Genomic DNA, 23,747 nt, shown 5'->3' with positions numbered 1-23,747 from the left:
AATCCAAAAGACATTCAGCTAATGAGAACACTAAATATATGGTGTTCTTAAATTTGTGTACAGGTAAAACTTACATAATCAAAATCCCATTGATAAAACAAACCTGTATCCTTTTTTTCAAAAAAGAGAGCAATAACTGTCTAGGTTTGAATTCCAGCTCTATCATTTGTTAGCTGTGCCACTCTGGATAAGTTATTAATGAACTGTCCTAATTTCCTCATTTTTAAAAATGGATATTATAATAGCAAACACCTCAATATTATTTGTTGAGGGAATTTTAAATGAATTCATGTACATAAAGTGACCAGAATACTACCTGGTACAAAAAAGCCATATTACCTACTATTATGACAGAGGAACATTAAATGACATCCAAAACATTCTAGTGGGCTATATAACCAATTGCTTAGGAAAATGTCACTACTGCAAAATAAAATTCATCTACTTAAACATTCCACTTAGTGCGTGGCACTGTTTTTTACAAAGAGAAAAGCCTACTTTCACCCAACATCTCCACCTTGTGGACATTTCAGGTAATTGCTGCTGATGAACATTAAAAGCATAGCTGTACTTATGCTTTAAGCAGAGCGTAAAATGATCCCTAATTGGAAGCAGCATGGTTTGGTGAAGGAAAAAAATAAAACCCCTTTGAAATAAGAAAGGCTCGAGTTCAAATGCACCCTCAGCCCCTTATTAGCTGAACAATGACATCTCTAAGTCTCCCTCAATCTCGTCTTTCTATGTGATATGGTTAAAACTTTGTATTTCTCAGAGGATTTATAAAGATTAAGCAATATAGTTGACTTTGTATCCATGAGGTCTGTGCCTGTAGATCAAAAGTACTGGGGGAAAAATGTAATGTTATTGGTAACGTGTACTATGCAGTTAAGCCTAGATCACCGCATCTGCACTGAACACGTACACACTTTTTCTTGTTATTCCCTAAACAATACAGTTTAACAATTTACACACATTTACATTATATTAGGAGTTATGAATAATCTAGAGATGATTTAAAGAGTACAGGAGAATATGCACAGGCCATATGAAAACACTGCACCATTTTATATAACGAATGTGTGCACCAGAGGATTATTGTATCCTCAGGGTGTACTGGAACCAATCCCCAAGGAACAGCGAGGGAAGACAGTATGTATGTGTAAAGCATCTAGCACATTAAAAACATGTGATAATGTTTTGTTATTCTGCTCATTGCTGGTTACTTTCTTTTTGTGATCTATTTTGTAACACAGGTAAATATTTATACTGCACTTCTGGTCAAGATGGAAGTGTAGGTAAACATGGCTCGCCTCCTCACACAACCACTGCAAAATTACAACTAACATATAAAACAACCATCACTCGGAATCATCGGACTTCAAGCTGAATGGAAGTCCAACCAGTACAGAATCAAAGAAACTACATCCACCCAGACTGGTAAGAGGTGCAAAGATGCGGAACAGGCTGGCCCCTCACCCATGTGTGGAGGGTAAAAATCAGGAGGGATATCTTGGGAGTGAGGGGTCCTAGCTCCACACCAGGCCCCCAGCCCAGGGTTCCAGTGCCAGAAAGATTAAATGCCTGTGACTTCTGACTTAAACATCAGAGGGGATTGAGTCATTGGAAGAAAATGCTGGATTCCCAAGCAGTTCCTCTTCGAGGGACGCACAGGAACTTAGACTCACTCCCTCTGAGCCACCAGGGTAGCAGCTTGAAAGGCTTACAGTGGCACACAGGGAGAAACTGATGTGGCTGGCAACAGAGTGAGAGCTGGGGGACAGCTTTATATCACACAGAACTACAGGCAGAGGCCACTGTTTCTTTTCTAAGCCTTCAACCCAGAGAGCCACAGAGCAGGCAGGTGGGTATCCTATCTGAGACTCCATCAACCTGGCTCACACTATTTACGCTGCCCTGGTGATTCCCTGAGGCTCTGTCCCACCCAAGTTGTTTCCAGAGGCTTTTCTACATGAATGACTTGTCTTGGTTTATGCTGCAGATTTTTCTAAGTTTTCTCAAAGAAACAGCACCTGGCCCAGCATTAGGCATCAGCGGGCCTTGGTTCACAGCCTGGCCTTGCTTGGGACCACCAAGCCCAGCACAAGTAGAAGCCATCTGTAGACTGCTTTATAGCTTACGCCAAGTGGTTCCAGAGAGACCACAGGCAGTAGCTGACCTTAGCCTGCATCATCCAGGAGACTCTAGAGCCTGTGCACAAAGTAGACAGCTAAAGACTACATTGGGGCGCCACCACCCAACCACCTCCACAAGCAACATGCTCAAGCAGTGGACTCAGAGGGCTCCAGGGCCCTGCTGAAATAAGTCCTGCTCTGTGAAGGGGGCCCCTGTGCAGCTGATGCTCACAAAGGGCATAGGTTGGTTGTCAGTGGCCACAGCCACTCCTTGCAGCTGACTGGCCTAGACAAATCCCTCCCATTAGCAATCAAGGCTCAACTACAAGAGGAGCCCACACAAAGCGTGTACCTCAAGTACCCAGCTTGGGTGATAGGGGAGGCTGTGCCACTGACCCCTACAGGACACCTACTACATTAGGCCACACTACCAAGACAAGGACTCATAGTAGCTCTATTTAATACATAGAAACAAACACAGGAAGGCTACCAGAATAAGCAAAGAAACATGGCCCAAATATAAGAGAACAAAACTTCAGAAAAAGAACTGAACGAAATGGAGATAAGCAACCTATCAGACACAGAGTTGAAAACACTGGTTATAAAGATGCATAAGGAACTTAGTGAGGACCTCAACAGCATAAAAAAGACCCAGGCAGAAATGAAGGATATGCTAACTAAAATAAAAAACAATTTACAGGGAAACAAGATCAAAGTGAATGAAGCAGAGATTCAAATCAATGATTTGGAACATAAGAAAAAAAGTAGAACAGTAAGAAAAAAGAATCCACAAAAATGAGGATAGGCTAAAGCACCCCTGGGACTTCTCCAATGTACCAACATCCAAATGTTAGGGGTGCCAGAAGGAAAAGAGAAAGAGTAAGAAATTGAAAATTTCTTTGAAAAAATGAGAGGAAACTTCCCTAATTTGGTGGAGGAAATAAACATAGAAGTCCAGGAAGCACAGCTGAAACAAAGAAGTAAGGCCCAAATGAAAGAACAGAGCAAAACTCCAGAAAGAGAGCTAAGCAAGGAGGAGACAGCCAGCCTATCTGATGGAGAGTTCAAAGCCCTGGTCATCAAAATGCTCACAGAACTGACTGAGCTTGGCTGAAAAATGAAAGACACCCAAAGTGGAATAAAGCAAAATATTCGGGGACCAACAGTAACAGGAAGGAAACCAGGACTCAAAGCAACAATTTGGAACAAAAGGAAGAATAAACATCCAACTGGAACAAAATGAAGAAACAAGAATTCAAAAAAATGAAGAGAGTCTTAGGAACCTCTGGGACAACTTTAAATGTTCCAATATCTGAATTATCAGGGTGCCAGAAGGAGAAGAATAAGAGCAAGAAGGAGAACTTCCCCAATCTGTGAAGGAAATAGACTTCCAGGAAGTCCAGGAAGCCCAGAGTCTCCCAAAGAAGGTGGACCCAAGGAGGAACACACCAAGGCACATCATTATTGTTACCCAAGATTAAAGATAAAGAGAGAATCTTAAAAGCAGCAAGAGAAAAGGAGAGAGTTACCTACAAAGGAGTTCCCATAAGACTATGAGCTGATTTCTCTAAAGAAACCTTACAGGTAAGGGGTTGGAAAGAAGTATTTGAAGTCATGAAAGGCAAGGACCTACATCAAGATTACCCTATCCAACAAAGCTATCATTTAGAATGGAAGGTGAGATAAAGTGCTTCCCAGATAAGGTGAAGTTAAAGGAGTTCATCATCACCAAGCCCTTTACTATATGAAATGTTAAAGGGGCTTATTTAAGAAATTGAAGATAAAAAACTATGACCAGTAAAATGACAACAAACTGACAACTATCAACAACTTAACCTAAAAAAGAAAAAAAACAATGAAAACAAAAACTAAGCAAACAACTAGAACAGGAACAGAATCAGAGAAATGGACAGACATCACACGGAGGGTTTCAGTGGGAAGGGGGAGGAGGAGGAGAAGAATGAGGGAGAAGGTGCAGGGAAGAAGCAGCATAATTGGTAGGCATAAAATAGACAGGGAGATGTCAAGAATGGTATAGGAAACAGAAGACAAAGAACTTACATGTACAACTCATGAACATGAACTAAGGGAGGGAATGCTGGAGGGCTGGGTGGTACAGGGTGGAAGGGGGATAAAGGGAGAAATTGGGAAAATCAAAGAAAAAGAAGTATATCAAAACTCTGAACTTTAAAATGACAACAAATTCACAACCATCAACAACTGAATCTAAAAAAACAAACTAAGCCAACAAGCAAAACAGAACCAGAATCATAGATGTGGAGATGACTTGGACGGTTATTAGCTGGGAGGGGGTAGGGGGAAAAGGTGCAGAAATTAAGAAGTACAAATTGATAGGTACAAAATAGAGAGAGGGATGTTAAGAACAGTATAGGAAATGGAGAAGCCAAAGAACTTATGTGCATAACCTCATGGACATAAACTAAGGGTGGGGGAATGCTGGAGGGAATGGGGATACTGGGTGGAGTGAAGCAAAGGGGAAAATAGAAAATCAATAAAATGTATTTTTAAAAGATTTAATAAATTTAAAAATTGTTATTTTAAATTTTCAAATGAAGCTTCAGCTTGGAGCAAATCAATCCAAAGAATTATTTGTGCAGCGCCAAAATAACTTACTGGTTCAAAGCACAGACTGTAAGCTTTACACAAACACCGAACAGCTTGTTGGTTAAGAGTACGGACTGTGGGTTTAAAATCCTGGAATCTACTTCGTGATTAACACCTACAACATGGTGTTAATAGTGTATCTACCTCCTATGGTTATTATGGAATACAGGTAAGAAATATTAAGTGCTTGTCTAGTACACAGTAAGCACTCATTAAGTGTTTGTTTTAATTATTCCTTATAGAAGCAGTTCTTATTTTTAAAACCTCGATCATTAGTGTTTAAGTAAATTTCCATGTGTTACTAGTATAAATCTTTATAAACTTTTAATATGCTTCCTAATGAGCAAGCTCTATCTCTTGACTATTACTTTATTTAAAAATATTTCAAAGTTTTTAGAGCCTATGTTCTGATATAGTCCTGCCTCTACCATGAATTATCTGCATTTGTGGGCAAGAAATTTAACCTGCCTAAAAACAAAAGGTTCACCACACCCTTGCTATGAACAACTCTTTAAAAGGTTCCTTTTGCAAATTTGATGCACATATAGTCACCCATTGTTTGGTTTGCATAGAACTTAAATTTCTAGCATGCCCAAATATTTTCCCTTCCTATTTACTAGTGATCTCTTCTTTCGGCTGTCCATGTCTTTTGTCCATTTATCAACTGAAGTTTGAAATTCCTTTTTATTCTATTTGCCCATTTCGGGGTTTATAAGATATTAGTCTTTTGCCATATTTTCTGCAAATTTATTTTTCTTTGTCCATTTGAAATGCAGAAGTTAAATACGTTTTACAAAATTAGATGTCTTTCTTTTAATGTAATTTCTTCTAACATCTCAAATTTAAAAACTCTACCCTAGCCAGGACAGTCATTTCTCTAATTTTTTAAATAACAGTCTGACTGATTTAAAAAAAGAAAAAACTATTTAACTACTTTTAATTAAACTGTAAGTTATTTTGATAAATGCTATGAAACAACAATCTAAATCAAGTTTTGCTCTTAAAAGCTTATCAACTGTAACAGTACCACTTTTGGAATTATCTTTTTTTCTTATTGATTTGACATTGTTAAAAAAATAAACAAAATACAAAATATGCAATTTACTGCAAAAAAGTTCCCAAAGTTATATAGCTCCAAACATAAGCTTTAATGCATAAAAATACATTTATAGAAAAGTATTTTTATAAAACACATTGTGTCTACTTGTTACACATCCATGAGTTATTTGTTAGTTTTGTTGAAAAACACCAAAATGTGGTCACTTGAATTTTAAAAGAGAACTTTTCTCTGAGTTGGGCACATTTGCAGTGTGGGAGAAATAAGATCTATAGAGAGCAAATAACCATTAACACACTAAAATACATTAGAGTGGCAAGATGGCAGTGGAGTAGGAGAGTTTATCTTGCACCCCCTCCCAGAATAAAGGTGAAAATAAAAATAACGAGGGGGAACATCCACCTGAAATGAACAACTGAGGACTGCCTGAGGAAGCGATACTCAACCAAGGACAAACAGAAAACACCTCGTGACTGGTGGACAGGGCGAGGACCCCAATGGGGCCAGTACCACTTTCATGGGCAGCAGTGAAGGGAGCTTCCCCTAGAGGCGAGTGAGGCTCGGGCATCAGACGGGCATCAGACGGGGTTCCCAGGCACAGAGAGCCAGGGTTGGAGCCCACCCACACAGCATCCTGCGGTGAAAGGCCACGGGGTTTTTTGCGTGCCAGAGAGACCATGCTGGAGACAAAGCCACCTTTTCTTTTTACTTTCTTTTGTTCTAAGGGGCCAACACACAGGTTTCTCGCTCCTGGACATTTACCTTACTTAGCTCAGGGGAAGGGAAGGCATCACGCAGTCATACCAGGGGAGTCTGGAGTGCGAGGCTCAGGGGACAGGCATGGGGAGTGGCTGCTGCGCTCCTGGTGCTGAGCTTTCAACACCGTAACACAGCAGCCATTTTGCTTGAGAAAAGCAAGCCCCTCCCAGAGAAAAAACAACGACCTCAGCCTGTGGGAAAACTGCTCTCCCAGCCTCCTAGCCTATCCTCTGCAATCCCACTTGTCACAGCCTTTGAAATCCTACTTGCCCACCCAGCAGTTTTCTTACTTTCCCCAACCTGCAACAACACAGGTGCACTCAGCAGTGTTAAGAGACTGGTCTTAGGGCTCAGCCTTTCCATATACCTTCCTGGGAACCAGACTGGCACCCCCCACAGGAGAGCCTAGGAAGGTCATCAGCCCTGAACTCTGGGATCTGAGGAGCCCACCTGCTACTCTAGCAGGAGCTTCGACCTGCTGAGTTCAGGGAAGTAGTCCCAGACAGACTCAGACGTGTGAACAGCCCACCATCTTCCCGAAAGTGCGAACGACACCTTCCACAGGAGATTCAGGGGTCACATCCTCCCAACTCCACTAGGAGCCCTCTCAGAAACGGAGGTCAGCAGCTAGACTAATGGCAGGACCGCAAGCAGAGGTGGGGAAGTGGTACCTACAGTGCTTTTGGCCATGAGTTGACCCACCCTGGACCTTGTGATGATAAAAAGCCAGCAGTGAAGAGCTATGAGGACCAGCCTGAAGCAGCCAAGCCTGAAGGAGACAGCCAGACTATGGATAGCTTGTAGTTTCGAACAGGCTGCCCAGAGCTAGATGGGGGCAGTATCTGACATTGGCTTACACCATCTTCAGAACACCAGAGGCATATCCAGAAGGAGAAAACAGCAGGCAAGCACTCAACTCTGCTGGGATGAGTTCCACCTCAATCGTTTTCTTAATCCACTGAGCCACACCAGCCAGGGCTTCACCTCAATCGTTTTCAATATTTTTGTTATTTTTTCTTTTGCAGAGCTTTTTAACATTTTTCTTTTTCTTCAATTTGGTTCCTATCTTTCACTATTTTTAATTTCAAATCCTATATTTTACTCTATTAAATCCCTTTTCTTACTCTATTTTGCCTTCCTCCTTCCCTTTTCATTTTAATTTTTCCCCTTGCCTTGATTCTATTCCTTACTCTTATTATTTATCCTCCCTCCATCCTCTCAAAATCTTTTTATTTCCTTTAGTCATCTCATATTCTTTTTTTCTTTCTGTAATATTTTTTCTATTACCACCTTTATTAATCTTTGCTCATTTGTTGTTGATATTGCTTGCTGTTATAGGGGGCATTTTTGTTGGTGTGAGATTTGTTTTCTGTGTTGTGTAGTTTTGTTCTGTCAGCACCTGTACATAAGCATGCAAGACATGGTGGAGGCTGAGACTCTCAGCCAGCCAGAGGGGAGAACACACCAACAAAGAAGCCAACAATTAACACCAAATACAACAGGAAAGCCCACGTAAACTGCATAAGGGGCATCCCTAAAACCTCCAAGTCAGGAGATGAAGGAGAACACACCACTGAGTCCCACAGGCCACCTACCACAGAGAACCACCCCATGAAGGCAGGGAGTCCAAGCATATCTCATATGCAGAAGTAAACAAAAAGAGTCACCTCAAATAGGGAGACAAAGACACAAGCCTCATTCAAAGAGAAAAAAGGAATCCCCGGAAAAAGAGCTAAATGAAATTGAAGCAAGCAATTTATCAGATACAAAGTTCAAAGTAATGATTATAAGGATGCTCAAGGAACTTAATGAGAACTACAGGGAACTTTATGGGAGCTACAAGGAACTTGGTGGGAACGATACCAGAATAAAAAGGGACATAGAAACTATGAGTAAGAACTAGGTGGAAATGAATAATACAATATCTGAAATGAAGAATACACCAGAAGAAATTAAAAGCAGCTAGATGAAGCAGAGGACTGAATCAGCAAGCAGCAAGTTGGAAGACAAAGTAGGAAAAACACATCCAGTCAGAGCAACAAAATAAGAAAAAACTCAAAAAGTATGAGGAAAGTGAAGAGAGCTTTGGGACAACATGAAATGAAATGTAACAATATCACATCACAGGGATACCAGAAGAAGAAAGGGAACAAGGGAGAGAAAATCTCCTTTAAAAAATGAGAGAAAAGTTCCCTAATTTGATGAAGGAAAAAGTCATGCAAGTTCAGAAAGCACAGAAGTCCCAATCAAGATGAACTCAGAGGCCAACTGTAAAGCACATCACAATTAAAATGGCAAAATTTAGTTCCACCAAGATGGAGGCGTAGGTGGAAGTACTATGCCTTCTCACACAACCAAGTTTAAAAACAACAAAGTTTTAGCAACAAAAATGCAGCCAAACCACAGAAAATTGAACTACACGGAAGTCTGACAACAACGAACCCTTCAGCCAAACGGGTAAGAGGGGCAGAGCCAGCAACAGAGCGGGGTTGGGCAGGAAAGATCCACCGGACTGAGCCGGGCATGCAACCCAGGCGTGCTGGCAGCCATAGGTGGATCCCAGGTGTGGAGTAGCAGGTGGACCCAATGAGGGCTGACCACAGTCACACATTCGCACGCAGATAAACCGGTGAAGGAGCAAAGCAGTGAGAGAGACCGCGTAGGCCCCAGTGGTGGAAAGTGGCAAAGGGGACTGCCATTGTCCCTCTCTGACCCCGCCCCCACATACAGCGTCACAAACCAGCGCCCTGGGTGGCCCCGCCCTGGTGAACACCTAAGGCTCTGCTCCTCATACGTAACAGGCATGAACAGATAAAAACATGGCTCAAGAACAACTCAGAACCCCAGAGCCGATAAATCTAAGTGATGAAGCAATAGCCAAACTTTCAGATGCACAGTTCAAAACATTGGTGATCAGGATGCTCACAGAACTGGTTGATTTTAGTCACAAATTAGAGGAACATATGAAGGCTAAACTAATTGAAATGAATGGAAATACACAGGAAACTAATAGTAATGGAAAGGAAACTGGGACTCAAATCAAAGGAGTGGACCAGAAAGAGGAAAAAAATGACCAAACAGAAAAGGATGAAGAAACAAGAATTCAAAAAAATGAGGAGAGGCTTAGGAACCTCCAGGACATCTTTAAATGTTCCAACATTCGAATTATCGGGGTACCAGAAGGGGAAGAGGAACAGCCACAAGTGGAAAACTTATATGAACAAATAATAAAGGAGAACTTCCCCAATCTGGCAAAGGAAATAGACTTCCAGGAAATCCAGGAAGCTCAGAGAGTCCCAAAGAAGTTGGACCCAAGAAGGAACACACCAAGGCACATCATCATTACATTAGCCAAGATTAAAATGAAAGAGAGAATTCTAGAAGCAGCAAGAGATAAGGGGACAGTCACCTACAAAGGAGTCCCATCAGACTGTCAGTGGATTTCTCAAAAGAGACCTTACAGGCAAGAAGGGGCTGGAAAGAAGTATTCCAGGTCATGAAATCCAAAGACCTACATCCAAGATTGATCTATCCAGCAAAGATGTCATTTAGAATGGAAGGACAGATAAAGTGCTTCTCAGATAAGATCAAATTCAAGGAGTTCATCATCACCAAGTCCTTATTATATGAAATGTTAAAGGGACTTACCTAAGAAAAAGAAGATAAAAAAGATGAACAGTGAAAGGACAGCAAACTCACAGTTACTAACAACCACACCTAAAACAAAAGCAAACTAAGAGGACAGCTAGATCAGGAACAGAACCATAGAAATGAAGATCACATGGAGGGTTAGCAACAGGGGAGTGGGAGAAGGAGAAGGGGGGAGAAGGTGCAGAAAATAAGTAGCATAGATGGTAGGTAGAAAATAGATAGGGGGGAGGGCAAGAATAGTATGGGAAATATAGAATCTAAAGAACTTGAGACACGTGGTCATAAACTAAAGGGGGGGAATGGTGGGGGAGGGGTGTGCAGGGTGGAAGAGAATGAAGGAGGGAATAGAACTGTAATGGCATAATCAATAAAATATATTTAAAAAAATAAATAAAATGGCAAAATTTAAGGACAAAGAGAGAATCTGAAAAGCAGCAGGGAGAAACAGCTAGTGACATACAAGGGAGCTCCAATAAGGCTATCAGCTGATTTCTCAACAAAACACTACAGGCCAGAAGCGACTGACATGAAATATTCCAAAGAATGAAAAGCAAAGACCTGCAACCAAGACTAATCTGTCCAGTAAGGTTCTCATTTAGAATGGGGAGTACACCAGACAAAGGCTAAAAGAGTACATCTGTACCAAACCAGCACTGCAAGAGACTGCTTTAAGAAGAAATGGAAAAGAACACAGGTTAAATGGGAAAAAATGGCAATGAATAAGTACCTATCAATGATTACCTTAAATGTAAATGGATTAAATGTTCCAATCAAAATACACAGAGTAGCTGAATGGATAACACAATCCCCATATATGCTGCCTACAAGAGATCCAGCTCAGAACAAAGATTTACACAAGTTGAAATTGAAGGAAAGGAAAAAATATTCCGTGCAAATGGACATGAAAAAAAAGCTGGGGTAGCAACCTTTGTAATGGACAAATAGACTTTAAAACAAAGGCAATAATGAGAAACAAAGAAGGTCACTACATAATATTTAAGGGAGTAGTCCAACAAGAGAATGTAACACTTGTAAACATATATGAACCCAATATAAGAGCACCTAAATATATAAAGAAAATCATGGAGGACTTTAAGAAAGTGATTGACAGTAATAAAGTCATTGTAAGGAATTTTAACCCCCCACTGTTAACAATGGACAGAATTTCCAAACAAAAAATCAACAAGACTATTGCAGCATTAAATGATACTCTAAACTAAATGGACTTAATTGACATGTACAGAACATTTCACCCCAAAGATACAAAATACACATTCTTCTCAAATGCACATGGATTATTTTCAAAGGCAGACAACACTGCAGCACACATAACAAACCTTAACAAATTCAAGAAAAGTGAAGTCCTATCAAGTTTCTTCTCAGATCACAATGGCTTGAAACTAGAAACCAACCTCAAGAAAAAAACTCAAAAACATTCAAATACACGAAAGCTAAATATCATGTTATTAAATAATGAGTGGGTTAATAACGGCATCAAGAAAGAAATTAAAAAGTAGCTCAAAACAAATTAAAATGAACACGCAACAACCCAAGTCTATGGGACACAGTGAAAGCAGTCCTGAGAGGGAAGTTCATAGCATTAAAGGCCTACCTAGAGAATATAGAAAAATGTCAAGTAAACAACCTAATCCCGTATCTAAAAGAACTAGAGGAACACAATAAACAGAGCCCAGAGTGAATAGAAGGAAGGAAATAATCAAAATCAGGAGCAGAATTAACTGACATAGAGACTAAAAAAACAATTAAAAATCTCAATGAATCCCGGTGCTGGTTCTTTGAAAAGATAAACAAAATTGACAAACCTTTAACCAGACTCATTAAGAAAAAAAAAGAGAGAGGACCCAAATAAATAAAGTCAGAAATGAAAGAGAAATAACAACTGCTACCAAAGAAATTCCACAAATTTATATGGAACCAAAAAAAAAAAAACCCAAATAACCTCAGCAAACTTGAGGAAGAACAAAGTCAGAAGGATCACAATACCTGATATCAAATTATATTACAAGGCCACTGTAACCAAAACATTATGGTACTGGCATAAGAACAGACACATAGATCAATGGAACAGAACAGAGAGCCCAGAAGTAAACCCATGTCTCTATGGTCAATTAATATTTGACAAAGGGGTAAGAAGTATACAATGGAGTAAAAACAGTTTTGGGAAAACTGGACTAGAACATGCAAAAAAAGAAACTAGACCACCGGCTTACACCATATACCAAAATAAACTCAAAATGCATAAAAGACTTAAATATAAGTCATGATACCATAAAGAGCTTTGCAGAATAGAGAGGCAGTAAAATTTCAAATATCTCACATAGCTGTATTTTGCTGATATATCTCCTAGGGCAAGGAAATAAAGAAAAAATAAACAAATGTGTCTACGTCAAATTATAAAGCTTCTGCACGGCTAAAGAAACCATCAACAAAATGAAAAGGGAACTGACTGTATGGGAGAATATACACAAGGCTTTAATCTCCAAAATATATCAAGAACTCATATCATTCAACACCAGGAAGACAAACAATCCAATTAAAAAACGAGCAAAGGTGTAGCTCAGTGGATCGAGTGTGGGCCTGCGAACCAAACTGCAGTTCAGTTCCCAGTCAGGGCACGTGCCTGGGTTGCAGGCCAGTTCCCAGCAGGGGACGCACGAGAGGCAACCATACACTGATATTTCTCTCCCTCTCTCCTTCCCTTACCCTCTACAGATAAATAAAATCTTTTTAAAAAATGAGCAAAGGACCTGAATAGACACTTTTTTAAGGAGGACATACAGAGGCCCATAGACATATGAAAAAAAATGCTCAACATCACTAGCCATCAGAGAGATGTAAATTAAAACCACAATGAGGTATCACTTCACATCTGCCAAAATGGCTATTATTAATAAATCAACAAACAAGTGCTGGTGAGCATTTGGAGAAAAGGGAACCCTAGTGCACTGTTGGTAGGAATGCAGACTGGTGCAACCACTGTGGAAAACAGTATGGAATTTCCTCAAAAAATAAAAAATTGGGCTACCTTTTGACCCAGCAATTCTACTGGTGGGATTATACCCTAAGATTCCCAAAACACCAATTCAAAAAAATTTATGCACCCCTATGTTCAGAATAGTGCTATTTACAATAGCCAAGAGTTGGAAACAGCCTAAGTGCCCATCAGCAGATGAGTAGAGTAAAAAACTATATTTACACAGTAGAATACTATGCAGCAAAATAAAATAAGGAATTCTGACCTTTCCAACAGCACAGATGGAACTGGAAACTATTATGCTAAATGAAATAAGCCAGTCAGTGATAGACATTTACCACATGATTTCACTTATAAGAGGATCTAATGAACAAAATAAACTAATGAGCAGAAGAGAACCAGAGGCATTGAATCACAGAATAGACTGACAGCTGTGAGAGGGGAGGGGACAGGTAGGGACAGTTTGAAAGAAAGTAAAGGGATTAGTCAGAATATATGAAGGACCCCTGGACTGGGGCAATGGTGTGGGGATGGACTATGGAAGTAGGGGGATGGGCTGGTAAGTGGGATGAAGGGGTGAAAATTGGGATAAATGTTAACAGAATAGGACATTATTAAAAATAGCATATTAGGTACTTTTTTACCTTTTCAAAGTAATCATATACATATATGTTTTATGTTCATTATAAAGTAAGCAAATCAGAAAGTGAAGCATAAAAATTTTAAATATGATTTTAAACCTTAAATGACTATCAAGTGGAAAAATTAAAATTAGTATTCAGATCTTTTAGCTTCTAGTCATAGGTTTCATAAAAATGTAACACTACTATAACAAATCGTGGTTAAATAGCAACTGCTTTCTCCCCTGTACTCATCCCCCACCTGTTCTTTTACTGGATCACTTCTTTCAACCTATAAATATACTGGTTTATTTCCCCTGAAAACACTGCCCTCACCCTGTATCCTGCTTCTGCTACCACTGCAAGTGTCTCCAGTTTCTCTCGATCCACTTCAACTATCTTCTGTCCTCACTATTCTCCTTCGACTGCTCCTATTAAGGCAATCAAGGACCTCTAACTTGCTATAGCCCATTTCTCGGCCCTCATCTAACTTAACCTCTCAGCAGTACTGGACGTGGCTGATGATTTCTTGATGTACTTTCTACCCTTGGCTGTAGGACATTATAGGCATCTGGTTTTTCTTCCTCCATACTCGTTTTTTTCATTTCCTTTGCTAATCACCCCCTTAAATCTCTAAATGTTGCAGTGATCATGGCTCAGTCCTTGGACCTCTTCTATTTCACTCACTCCTTTGATTGTTGGGTCTCGCAAATTACAAATCCATCTATTTATTACCTTCTAAATTTTTGTCTTCAGCCTCTCCTTGAATACTAGACTTTTGGGTGCAGCTGCCTTCTCAATGTAACCACTTAGATGTCTTAGAGCCAACATGTCCAAAACTGTATTAACTAATCTTTCCCCAAAGCCTGCCCCTCCCAGACTTCCCCCATTCCCTAGAGAAAGCAATGACAATTTTTTGGTTTCTTAGGCCCCAAACCTTAAGAGTCATTCTTGGCTGTTGTTCTTCTATCTTTTTATTCAAACCATCAGCAAATCCCATTGTGTCTATCTTCAAAATAGATCCAGAATATGACCCTTCCTCACTACCCTACACTGCTATCACTCTGCTACCACCCACCATTCTATCACATCTAGGTTATTTTAATGGCCTCTCTGCTTCTTCCTTTTCTGCCTTATAGTCTATTCTCAACACAGCAGCCAGGCTGATTGACCTTTTAATGTTAGTCCTGTATTTTCATTCTTTGGCTCAAAACCCACAAATGACTTTACATGTCCTTTACCCCCCCTTGAATTCCTCAGTTATCCCCAGATTTCTACATGATCTGGTCCCCTATTAACTTCTCTGGCCTCACCCCTGACTTCTTGTCCCCTTGTTTACTTTACTCCAATCTTACTGGCTCCTTACTGTTTCTGACAAGCCTAGCCCGCTCCTGCCTCGGGACTTTTGTCCTTGCTGCTCCCTCTACACATAACATTCTTATCTCAGCTCCAAGGATCACATTCTTTACTCCTTTAGGTATTCACTCAAATCCTACAACCTCAGAAAGCCTTTTGTGACCTGATCTTTAAAAACTGCCCATCATCATCTCCTCCCACCAAAGGCGCTTCCTTCCCTGCTTTACTTGTCTCCATGCCATCCAATCACTACATTACACTTTATAAAATCTGTCTTTCTACCACTAGAATGTGAGCTCCATGAGAACAGGCCTTTTTGTCTGGTTTGGACACTGCTCTATCCTTAGAACCTTGAACAATGCCCAGCATAAAACTAGTAATCAATACCTATGAGACGGGATGCAAAAACCTAAAACAAAACAATTATCTTCTGGAGGGCAGACCCCTTATAGTACAGGCTTCCCCCACTAGGTGAGTGCTCTAGGAACCCATCTATATCAATGTACCTACCAGCTGGCGCTGTGGTGAGAGCTGAGTTGGGCTTCTGTGACTATTTTGGGAGACTCTTTCAATGTGTTTTCCCATTTCATAATGGGTGATTTTTGAGTGCACCTGCCTACACCGTGCTGAATGTCCAGCAGTTTTTGACCAAAAATGGTATGACCACCCCAGCCCCAGTCTCCCTATTCACCTGACTGTACCCTGAGTGACTTTATTTTTGTTCCACAGAAGAAAAAAGTTCTCAAAGGGAAACATTTTGCTGATGTGGAAGAGGTAAAACAAAAACACAGCAGGAGCACTAAGAGGCATCAAAATCAACATGTTCCAAAGCTCTTCTGAGCAGTGAAAAAGTCTTGACAGGTGTACTGCATCAAATGGAGAGTACTTTGAAGGTGACTGAAGTTTAAACATGTAAGAATAAATACACATTTTTTTAAAATAAATTCCATTTTGGGGGGGGTCCCCCCTTATCCTGTGGGCAAATGAACAGTGACATAAATGTTAACACAGGATGGCAAATAACTGTCATCTTGAGTGGCAACTGCAAACAATGGACAACAGCTGCACAGAGTGATGGGCAGGGTATTCTGGGGCACTGCCGGGTTAGAGGGAAATACACTGTGACTGAAATCAATGTGGCATTCTGGCATTTTTCACCTCAGTATTAATCTGAAATTATATAAAATGACATAGGTTGAAAAACAAACAAACAAGATCACAGAACTCAGAAGTGTAATTAGAGAATAAAAGACAAACAGTATTTCAGAGACTATGAGAAGCTTGTTACCTTTTTGAAAGTAGGCCTACTTTGGGAACAATTTATAATATCCTGCTTACATGTTCTACAGTAATGTACAACTCATTTTTTTAACTCCCGAAAAATTTATGTATATATAGCATTAGAAAAAACTTAAAAGTTACTAATCAATCATCTCATCATCACATAACACATTATTTTTCAGTATTAATTATGAACTCATGGCACTTACATTCTGTTTCATGCTTATAAGCTCCTAATGTTAGCTGACGAGATGTTGTTAATAATTGCTGCATCATTGCTGTTGGGTCTTGAAATATCTAATGGGATAAAATGGAAAAAGGCCCAATAACTTCAAAGTTCTATAATTCAGAATGCTTTTAAAGCTCTTGTTATAAAATCTTCTTACCATTTCATCATAGAACTCTGAAACCACTGTCTTTTTTCCCAGCATTGCATTGGTGTCTGATTGAAACAGCTTTAATAAATGATACAGGGTCACCTGTGAGATAAAAACAGACGTAACACATCTGTGCAATGGTTACCTTCATCACAGTGAAACACTGTCATTTCCGTAACTGAATTAAAGACTGGAATTAGTAAACATACCAAATTCACGACCTTATCTGTTACAATTACAATTTTCGGTGGTGAATTACTCAAACTCTGTGTACTTTCATTTTCCTACTAGGCATCACCATCCATTTACTCTAAACATGAATTCTTTTTAAAATAAGAGAAAGTCTATTTAGAAAGACACGGGGGTAGAAGTGAACTTCAAGGAAAAAAGGCCTCAGGGAACAAGTTACAGAAGCAAAAGAAGGGCCCCTGGAGCTCAGAAGAGAGGGATGCGCAGAAAACGCACCAGGGGGAGGTGGTGGGAAAAGGCATGGGCGTGGCCTGTAAAGGGACAAGGAAACATGGATGTTTTGAAGGTAAGTAGGAGTCTGTTACAAAGCATTTCTAGAGAGTAACTATATATAAAAATAACATAAGATGCGGCTATGTAAATTAAACTGGGAAATCACTAAAACATACGTTCTTTTTCTAAAAAAGACAAATTCTTTTACTAACACAAGTGATATTAGATTATGAAACAGTTTTACTGTGAAGATTCAAGTTTACAAATTTATTATGGGAAAAAAGGTTTGATACTTTCAAATGCTCAGTGAGGGTAAGATCATTTCTTTTGTGATCTATAAGATTATTATATAAGTAAAAAAAGTCAAAGATAACTCACTTTGGCAAGAGCAACATGTCTTCAAAATACTTAAAAACAGGTGCAGTAAGGTATCAAGGGAAAAGTTGTGCGACACGATGTGTGATTACTTCAGCGAAATAAAGCTCAGTTGGCAGCCCTAGCTGGTATGGCTCAGTGGATCGAGCACTGGCATGAAAACCAACGGCTGCTGGTTCGATTCCCAGTCAGGGCACATGCCTGGGTTGCAGGCCAGGTCCCTGGTTGGGGGCGTGTGAAAGGCAACTAGTCAATCTATCTCTCACACATAGCTGCTTTTCTCACTCTCTTTCTCCCTTCCTGCACATCTCTCTAAAAATAAAGAAAATCTTCTTTAAAAAAAGAAAAGAAAATCCAGCTGGAAAAACATCACAGTTCATGTTGGAGAAACCAATTCAGAGGCCTCAAAAAATGTCCCAAAACTTAGCAAATATCATTCCAAAGAGCACACATTAATCACAGGCCATATTTCAAGCAGATAATACAACAAATTCATGAAACAGACAGAAAGTAGATGAGACTACATGATGGATACTCTAGAACAGAGAAACCCCCAACCTGAAAACGTAAGGAAGAGAACTGCATCACGGGTAGGAGCCAGCACTCCCAGTACAGCCCCAGAGCGGTTCTATGCTCAGTTGGCAGGTGCAGGAATCAAGAATGCTGTCGCTGGCTCAGCCTGTTAATCTCCCTTTGTTCAAAGACAAGAGGGCATATCCTCCTGTGGAATCTAGAAATTTTCACCCAAACAATCAAGTACTACGTAAAAATCAAGATATTTTCTGAGAGTAATGGCTCTGAAAGTTTATTTCTCAGACATCCTTTCTGAAGAAATTCCTCCAGTAAAATGAAAACAACAACGACAACCCTGAAATGGTAAAGGGTCACCTGTCATCTTTAGGAGTTGACAAGTACTACCTAAAAATCAAAAAACTCAAATCCAGAGATTTAAATATATGAGATGCATGGGAATTATTTCTGGAGAAACAGAAAATAGTAACTATGGTTTTCCTGGGAAAAGGGCCAGATATGGGGAAAAAGAGGATGTTATGGGTTGAGTTGTGTCCCCCCAAAAGATGTTGAAGTCCTAACCCTCAGTGCCTGTGGATGTTACCTTACCTGGAAATAGGGCCTTCGCAGATGTAATCAAATCAAGATGAAGTCCTTAGGGTGTGCCCTGATCCAATATGACTAGTGTCCTCATAAGAGGAGACACGGAGAAAGGCCATGTGACAATAAAGATGGAGAATGAAGTTATGCTGCCACAAAATGGGGATGCCTGGGGCTACTAGGAACTAGGAAAGGCAAGGAAGAATCTCCCCTACTGGCTCTGGAGAGAGCATGTCCAACACCTTGATTTTGAACTTGTAGCTTCTGGAACTGTGAGAATAAATTTTTGTGGTCTAGCCACTCAGTTTGTGGTACTTTGTTATGGCAGCCCAAGAAAACTAATACAGAAGACTTGTACTTTTTATTTTTAAAGACTTAAAAAAAAAATCATGTGCTTGTTTGCCCTGGCTGGTGTGGCTCAGTTGGTTGGAGCACTGTTCAATAAAGCTGAAGGTTATAGGTTCAACTCCCAATCAGGGCACATGCCTAGGTTGTAGGTTAGGTGTCCTTGGCAGGGCACGTTTAGAAGGCAATGGATTGATGTTTATCTCTCTATCTCCCTTCCTCTGTCTGGAATCAATGAACATATCACCACTGAGGATTTAAAAAAAAAAGGCATGTGCATGTTTGACTTTTATAATTTAAGAAAAATTTAAAACTACATCATAAAACTGCCCCTCCCCTAAATTTATTAGACTACCAGGGGCATTCATGCATATATAGGCAATGAAATATTTCAAGACAGATGTCTCCAATTCTAAGCTGTGTTTGCTGATTGTTAGAGCAATGAAAATGCCTATACTTGCTACAGAGATAGTGTAATGGAGTGGTCAGACCAGATCCTGGGAGAAGGCAAGGGGTGGTGAGAAAACCCGAAGGCAGAATTGAAGATTGAAGCCTTCCCTTCCAAGGGAGGGGCTGCCAGAGAATGAATATTGCTCAAAGCAACTATAAACTGAAAGCAACTTCAATCAGCCTGGCCACGTCTGTGTGTGTGGCTGCCAGCAACCAAGCAGCTCAGGACTCAGTAGAAAGAAGCTCATACAGAGCACACATGGTTCAAGGCTTCTGTCCCCTTGTGCAAAATGGCGGCCAGATGAGGGGAAAAGGCAAACATGGCAAATATTAACACACATGGTTAAAAAGCCAGGTGTTATAACACACAGGGATTTCTGGGCCAAGTCTTTAAAATAGAATGTGCCAAAATGGGTCCTCTCTTTCCCCTCCCTGGCGAGCCTGGTTGGCCACAGGGAGCCTGGATTCCTGAGACCAGAGGTCCCTGGAGATGTCCTGGCCGCGCTCCAAGGCCCTGCACTTCTCCCACACAGAAAGTGGCAGCACTAGCTGAATTGCGACGGAGAACCTGCCAAGCCACCTGCATAATCCTGCTGCAGTTAGCTGCATTTCATAAAGGACGGTACTTTCAGGAGTGGGAAAAGGGATTCAGGGGCATTCTCAAGCTGGCAGAGTGTGGCAGGGCTGTTTGTCTCCCGATATTTTAAAGGGGGTGGGGCCCTTTGGCAGAAACCTACCATCATTCCAAAACTATGTAACCTTTAAATAAAGGACCCCTTTCCTTTTCACCAGACTCCTGTCTCCAGAATTATGTCTCTAGGCGGCAAGCAATAGAACCTCACTGACTGTTCTAGAACAGAACAAGGCTGTCCAGTATCAATATTTCTAGGCATAAAAACCCAATTTTAGCATTTTGTGTTTAGAAACAACCATTCTTTGAGTTACAAAGGAGAACTCGATCGACCCGGGCGCGGGCGCGGAATCCAGACGCGCGAATCCAGACGCACGGGTTCCAAACCCAGGATTGGACCTAGTGAGCAGCCCACCGGGTGAGCGACTACGGAGGAGTCAGTGGGGAGGCGGTGGCAGCGAGTTGACTGTGGGTGCCCGGTTACGCGCGGGTGAGGGAGTGAGCGGGGGACCGGCTGCGGCGGCGCCATTTTCCCCGCTCTGACCACGCCCCCACATACAGCGTCACAACCCAGCGACCTGGGACTCCAAGGCGCCGCTTCTCTCACTTAAAGGGCCAGAACAGACCAAAAATGTCGCAGGGGGACCTCAAAGTCCCGGAGATAAATCTAAGTGACGAAGAAATAGCAAATCTCTCAGACGCACAGTTTAAAACACTGGTCGTCAGCTTCCTCACAGATCTGGTGGACTATAGCCACAAATTAGAGAAACATATGAAGGCTAAATTAAGGGAAATGAATGGAATTCCACAGGAAACCCATAGAGATGAAAAAAAAACTGGGACTCAACTCAATGGAGTGAACCAGAAGGAAGAAAAAAATGATCAAACAGAAAGGAATGAAGAAATAAGAATTCAGAAAAATGAGGAGAAGCTTAGGAACTTCCAGGACATCTATAAACGCTCCAATATCCGAATTATAGGGGTACCAGAAGGGGGAAAGACACAACCACCAGTGGAAGAACTATTTGAACAAATAATAAAAGAAAATTTCCCCAATCTGGCAAAGGAAACAGACTTCCAAGAAATCCAAGAAGCCCAGAGAGTACCAAAAAAGTTGGACTCAAGAAGAAACACACCAAGGCATATCATAATTACATTAGCCAAAATTAAAACGAAGGAGAGAATCCTGGAAGCAGCAAGAGCTAAGGGGACAATCACCTACAAAGGAGTCCCCATCAGGCTGTCAGCAGATTTCTCAAAAGAGACCTTACAGGCAAGAAGGGGCTGGAAAGAAATATTCCAAGTCATGAAAACTAAAGACCTACAACCAAGATTGCTCTACCCAGCAAAACTTTCATTTAGAACGGAAGGACAGATAAGGTGCTTCTCAGATAAGACCAAATTCAAGGAGTTCATCATCACCAAGCCCTTATTATATGAAATGTTAAAGGGACTTATCTAAGAAAAAGAAGTTAAAGAAACATGAACAGTGAAAGGACAACAAGCTCACAGTTATTAACAACCACACCTAAAACGAAAGCAAACTAAAAGGACAGCTAGATCAGGAGTGGAAACATAGAAATGAAGATCTCAAGTAGGGTTAGCAACAGGGAGTGGGAGGAGAAGACGGGGAGAGAAGGTACAGAAAACAAGTAGCATAGACAGTAGATAGAAAATAGATGGGGGGGCAAGAATAGTATGGGAAATACAGAACCTAAAGGACTTGAGACACATGGACATAAGCTAAAGGGGGGGTAATGGGGGGGTTGGGGGGGCAGGGTGGAGGGGAATGAAGGGGGGAATAGAACAACTGTAACAGCATAAACAATTCAAAAAAATAAATAAATTTATTTAATTTAAAAAAAAAAAAAACAACCATTCTTTTTACAATGGCTTGGCCTATAACAGGTTATTGGATAACAGAAGTAAATCACAAGCTATCTATGTCTTTCTTTTACACTTTAAATAAACCTTCACATGACTTATTTTCTGCAAGAGCCAACTATTAAAAAATATAATGGTTTCATTTTACTAAAAGAACACTACAATAGTTTTGGGGAAATAAAATTCATGCCCATGTAGGTCTACATAGAAACCTATTTAATAAATTAATCATTGCAAAGGTGTAAAAGATCATATTGCCTTACTTTTCCAAGAGTGGACTTTGAGAGTCAGCTCATAATAAAATTACATGATATGAAGACTTTTTTCAGAAATGTACTTCCCAACTGGGATAGGAGGGAATGACAGATGAAGAGATAGACAAGTAAGGCCACAGTTCTCAAAATAAGAATCAATTCAAAGCAATCCTACAAAATTAAAAAGATCTTCTGCTCTTGCAACATTACCCTCTCTCTCAATACCATATTTTACTGTGTATAATGTGCTCCTGTGTATAATGCACACCCACGTTTTTGGCCCAAACTTTTAGGGAAAAAAAATCTTTCATTTTAATTTTCAATTTAATTATTTATTTTTTGTATTTAGAAACAATCTGATTATTGTATTCCAGGGTATTATTTTGCATACAGATATCATTATTGCTTTCTAGAGTTACACTTTTAACACATAAGCATAAATAAAAGAATTAAAAACATTTATATAGATACAGAATTAGTACGGCCCATGTATAATGCACATCCTTATTTTTCCCTCAAAAATTTGGGCAAAAAAGTGAGCATTATACACAGCAAAATATGGTATCTGCTAAATTCAGTGCTCTATTCTCCCTTGCAGACTATTTTCATTAACGACTGAACTTTGTGTCAAGACATTTGAACAATATCTAACAAATAATAAACATTTAAGAATTTCTTACCAAACAAAATATAAAGGTTGTGAGAGTATTCTAGAAAGACAGTAAGAATGGTATGAATGCTGGAACCTTTATCCCATGGAAAATATTTAAATGAGCTACAGATGTTTTATTTGGGAGAAAATAAAACTGATGTATAAACAGTTATCAATAAAAAGTTCGAAGAAACTTAAAATAAAGTAGAGCTCTCTTAAAACTAGAACTACCTCAAACCTGAACAGGATGTTTCACTTAAGAGAGAAGTCAATACCCTCCATACTGAAGTTGACAAATCCAGAGATTCTCATTTGAGAGATGGCCTACTGGCAGTCCTACAGCTCAGAGTACGGCCTACATCACTGGGTTCTAGATCTTACCATGAATTAAAATCACTTGGGGTGCTGCCCCCTCTCCATACCCACTGAATCAGATTCTCCAGGAAAGTAGGACTATTTGTTTGAATTTTTAAAAAACACCCCAGGTACGTCTGATGCAGCCAGTTAGACACTAAGTCTCTGAACCCCTGGCCCAGGTGATATTCAAGTCCTTTAAAAGCACATACAGTTTTAAAAATGTAATCTGATAACTGAAGTGTAAATGTTTGGTGCTAAAGGAATGAGCCTGAATCTATCAAGATGAAAATTAATGGTGATGACTGGTAAAAGACCTGAAATTAGTTAAATACCAGGCACACCAATGAGAAATCAGAGAGCTGTAACTGAGTTCT

The 23,747-nt window shown here is 40.2% G+C and overlaps 1 protein-coding gene across 1 annotated transcript in view; it reads right to left on the bottom strand.

Moving 5' to 3' along the window:
• The window catches only part of YEATS4 (YEATS domain containing 4), a 32,032-nt gene that overhangs the window by 958 nt on the left and 7,327 nt on the right, over nucleotides 1-23,747 (bottom strand). The window contains exons 5-6 of the mRNA XM_037132165.2: nucleotides 16,863-16,955; nucleotides 16,686-16,773 (exon numbers count right to left, since the gene is read on the bottom strand). Of these exons, the coding sequence (XP_036988060.1) occupies nucleotides 16,686-16,773; nucleotides 16,863-16,955 (181 nt within the window). The remainder of the gene's footprint in view (nucleotides 1-16,685; nucleotides 16,774-16,862; nucleotides 16,956-23,747) is intronic.

This window comes from Artibeus jamaicensis, unplaced genomic scaffold (assembly GCF_021234435.1).
Source record: "Artibeus jamaicensis isolate MK-2021 breed Jamaican fruit bat unplaced genomic scaffold, CSHL_Jam_final contig_233, whole genome shotgun sequence".
In the NCBI taxonomy this organism is placed as follows: domain Eukaryota; kingdom Metazoa; phylum Chordata; class Mammalia; order Chiroptera; family Phyllostomidae; genus Artibeus; species Artibeus jamaicensis.
Note: the sequence above shows the minus strand (reverse complement) of the source record. Positions and strands in the feature narration are given on the sequence as shown.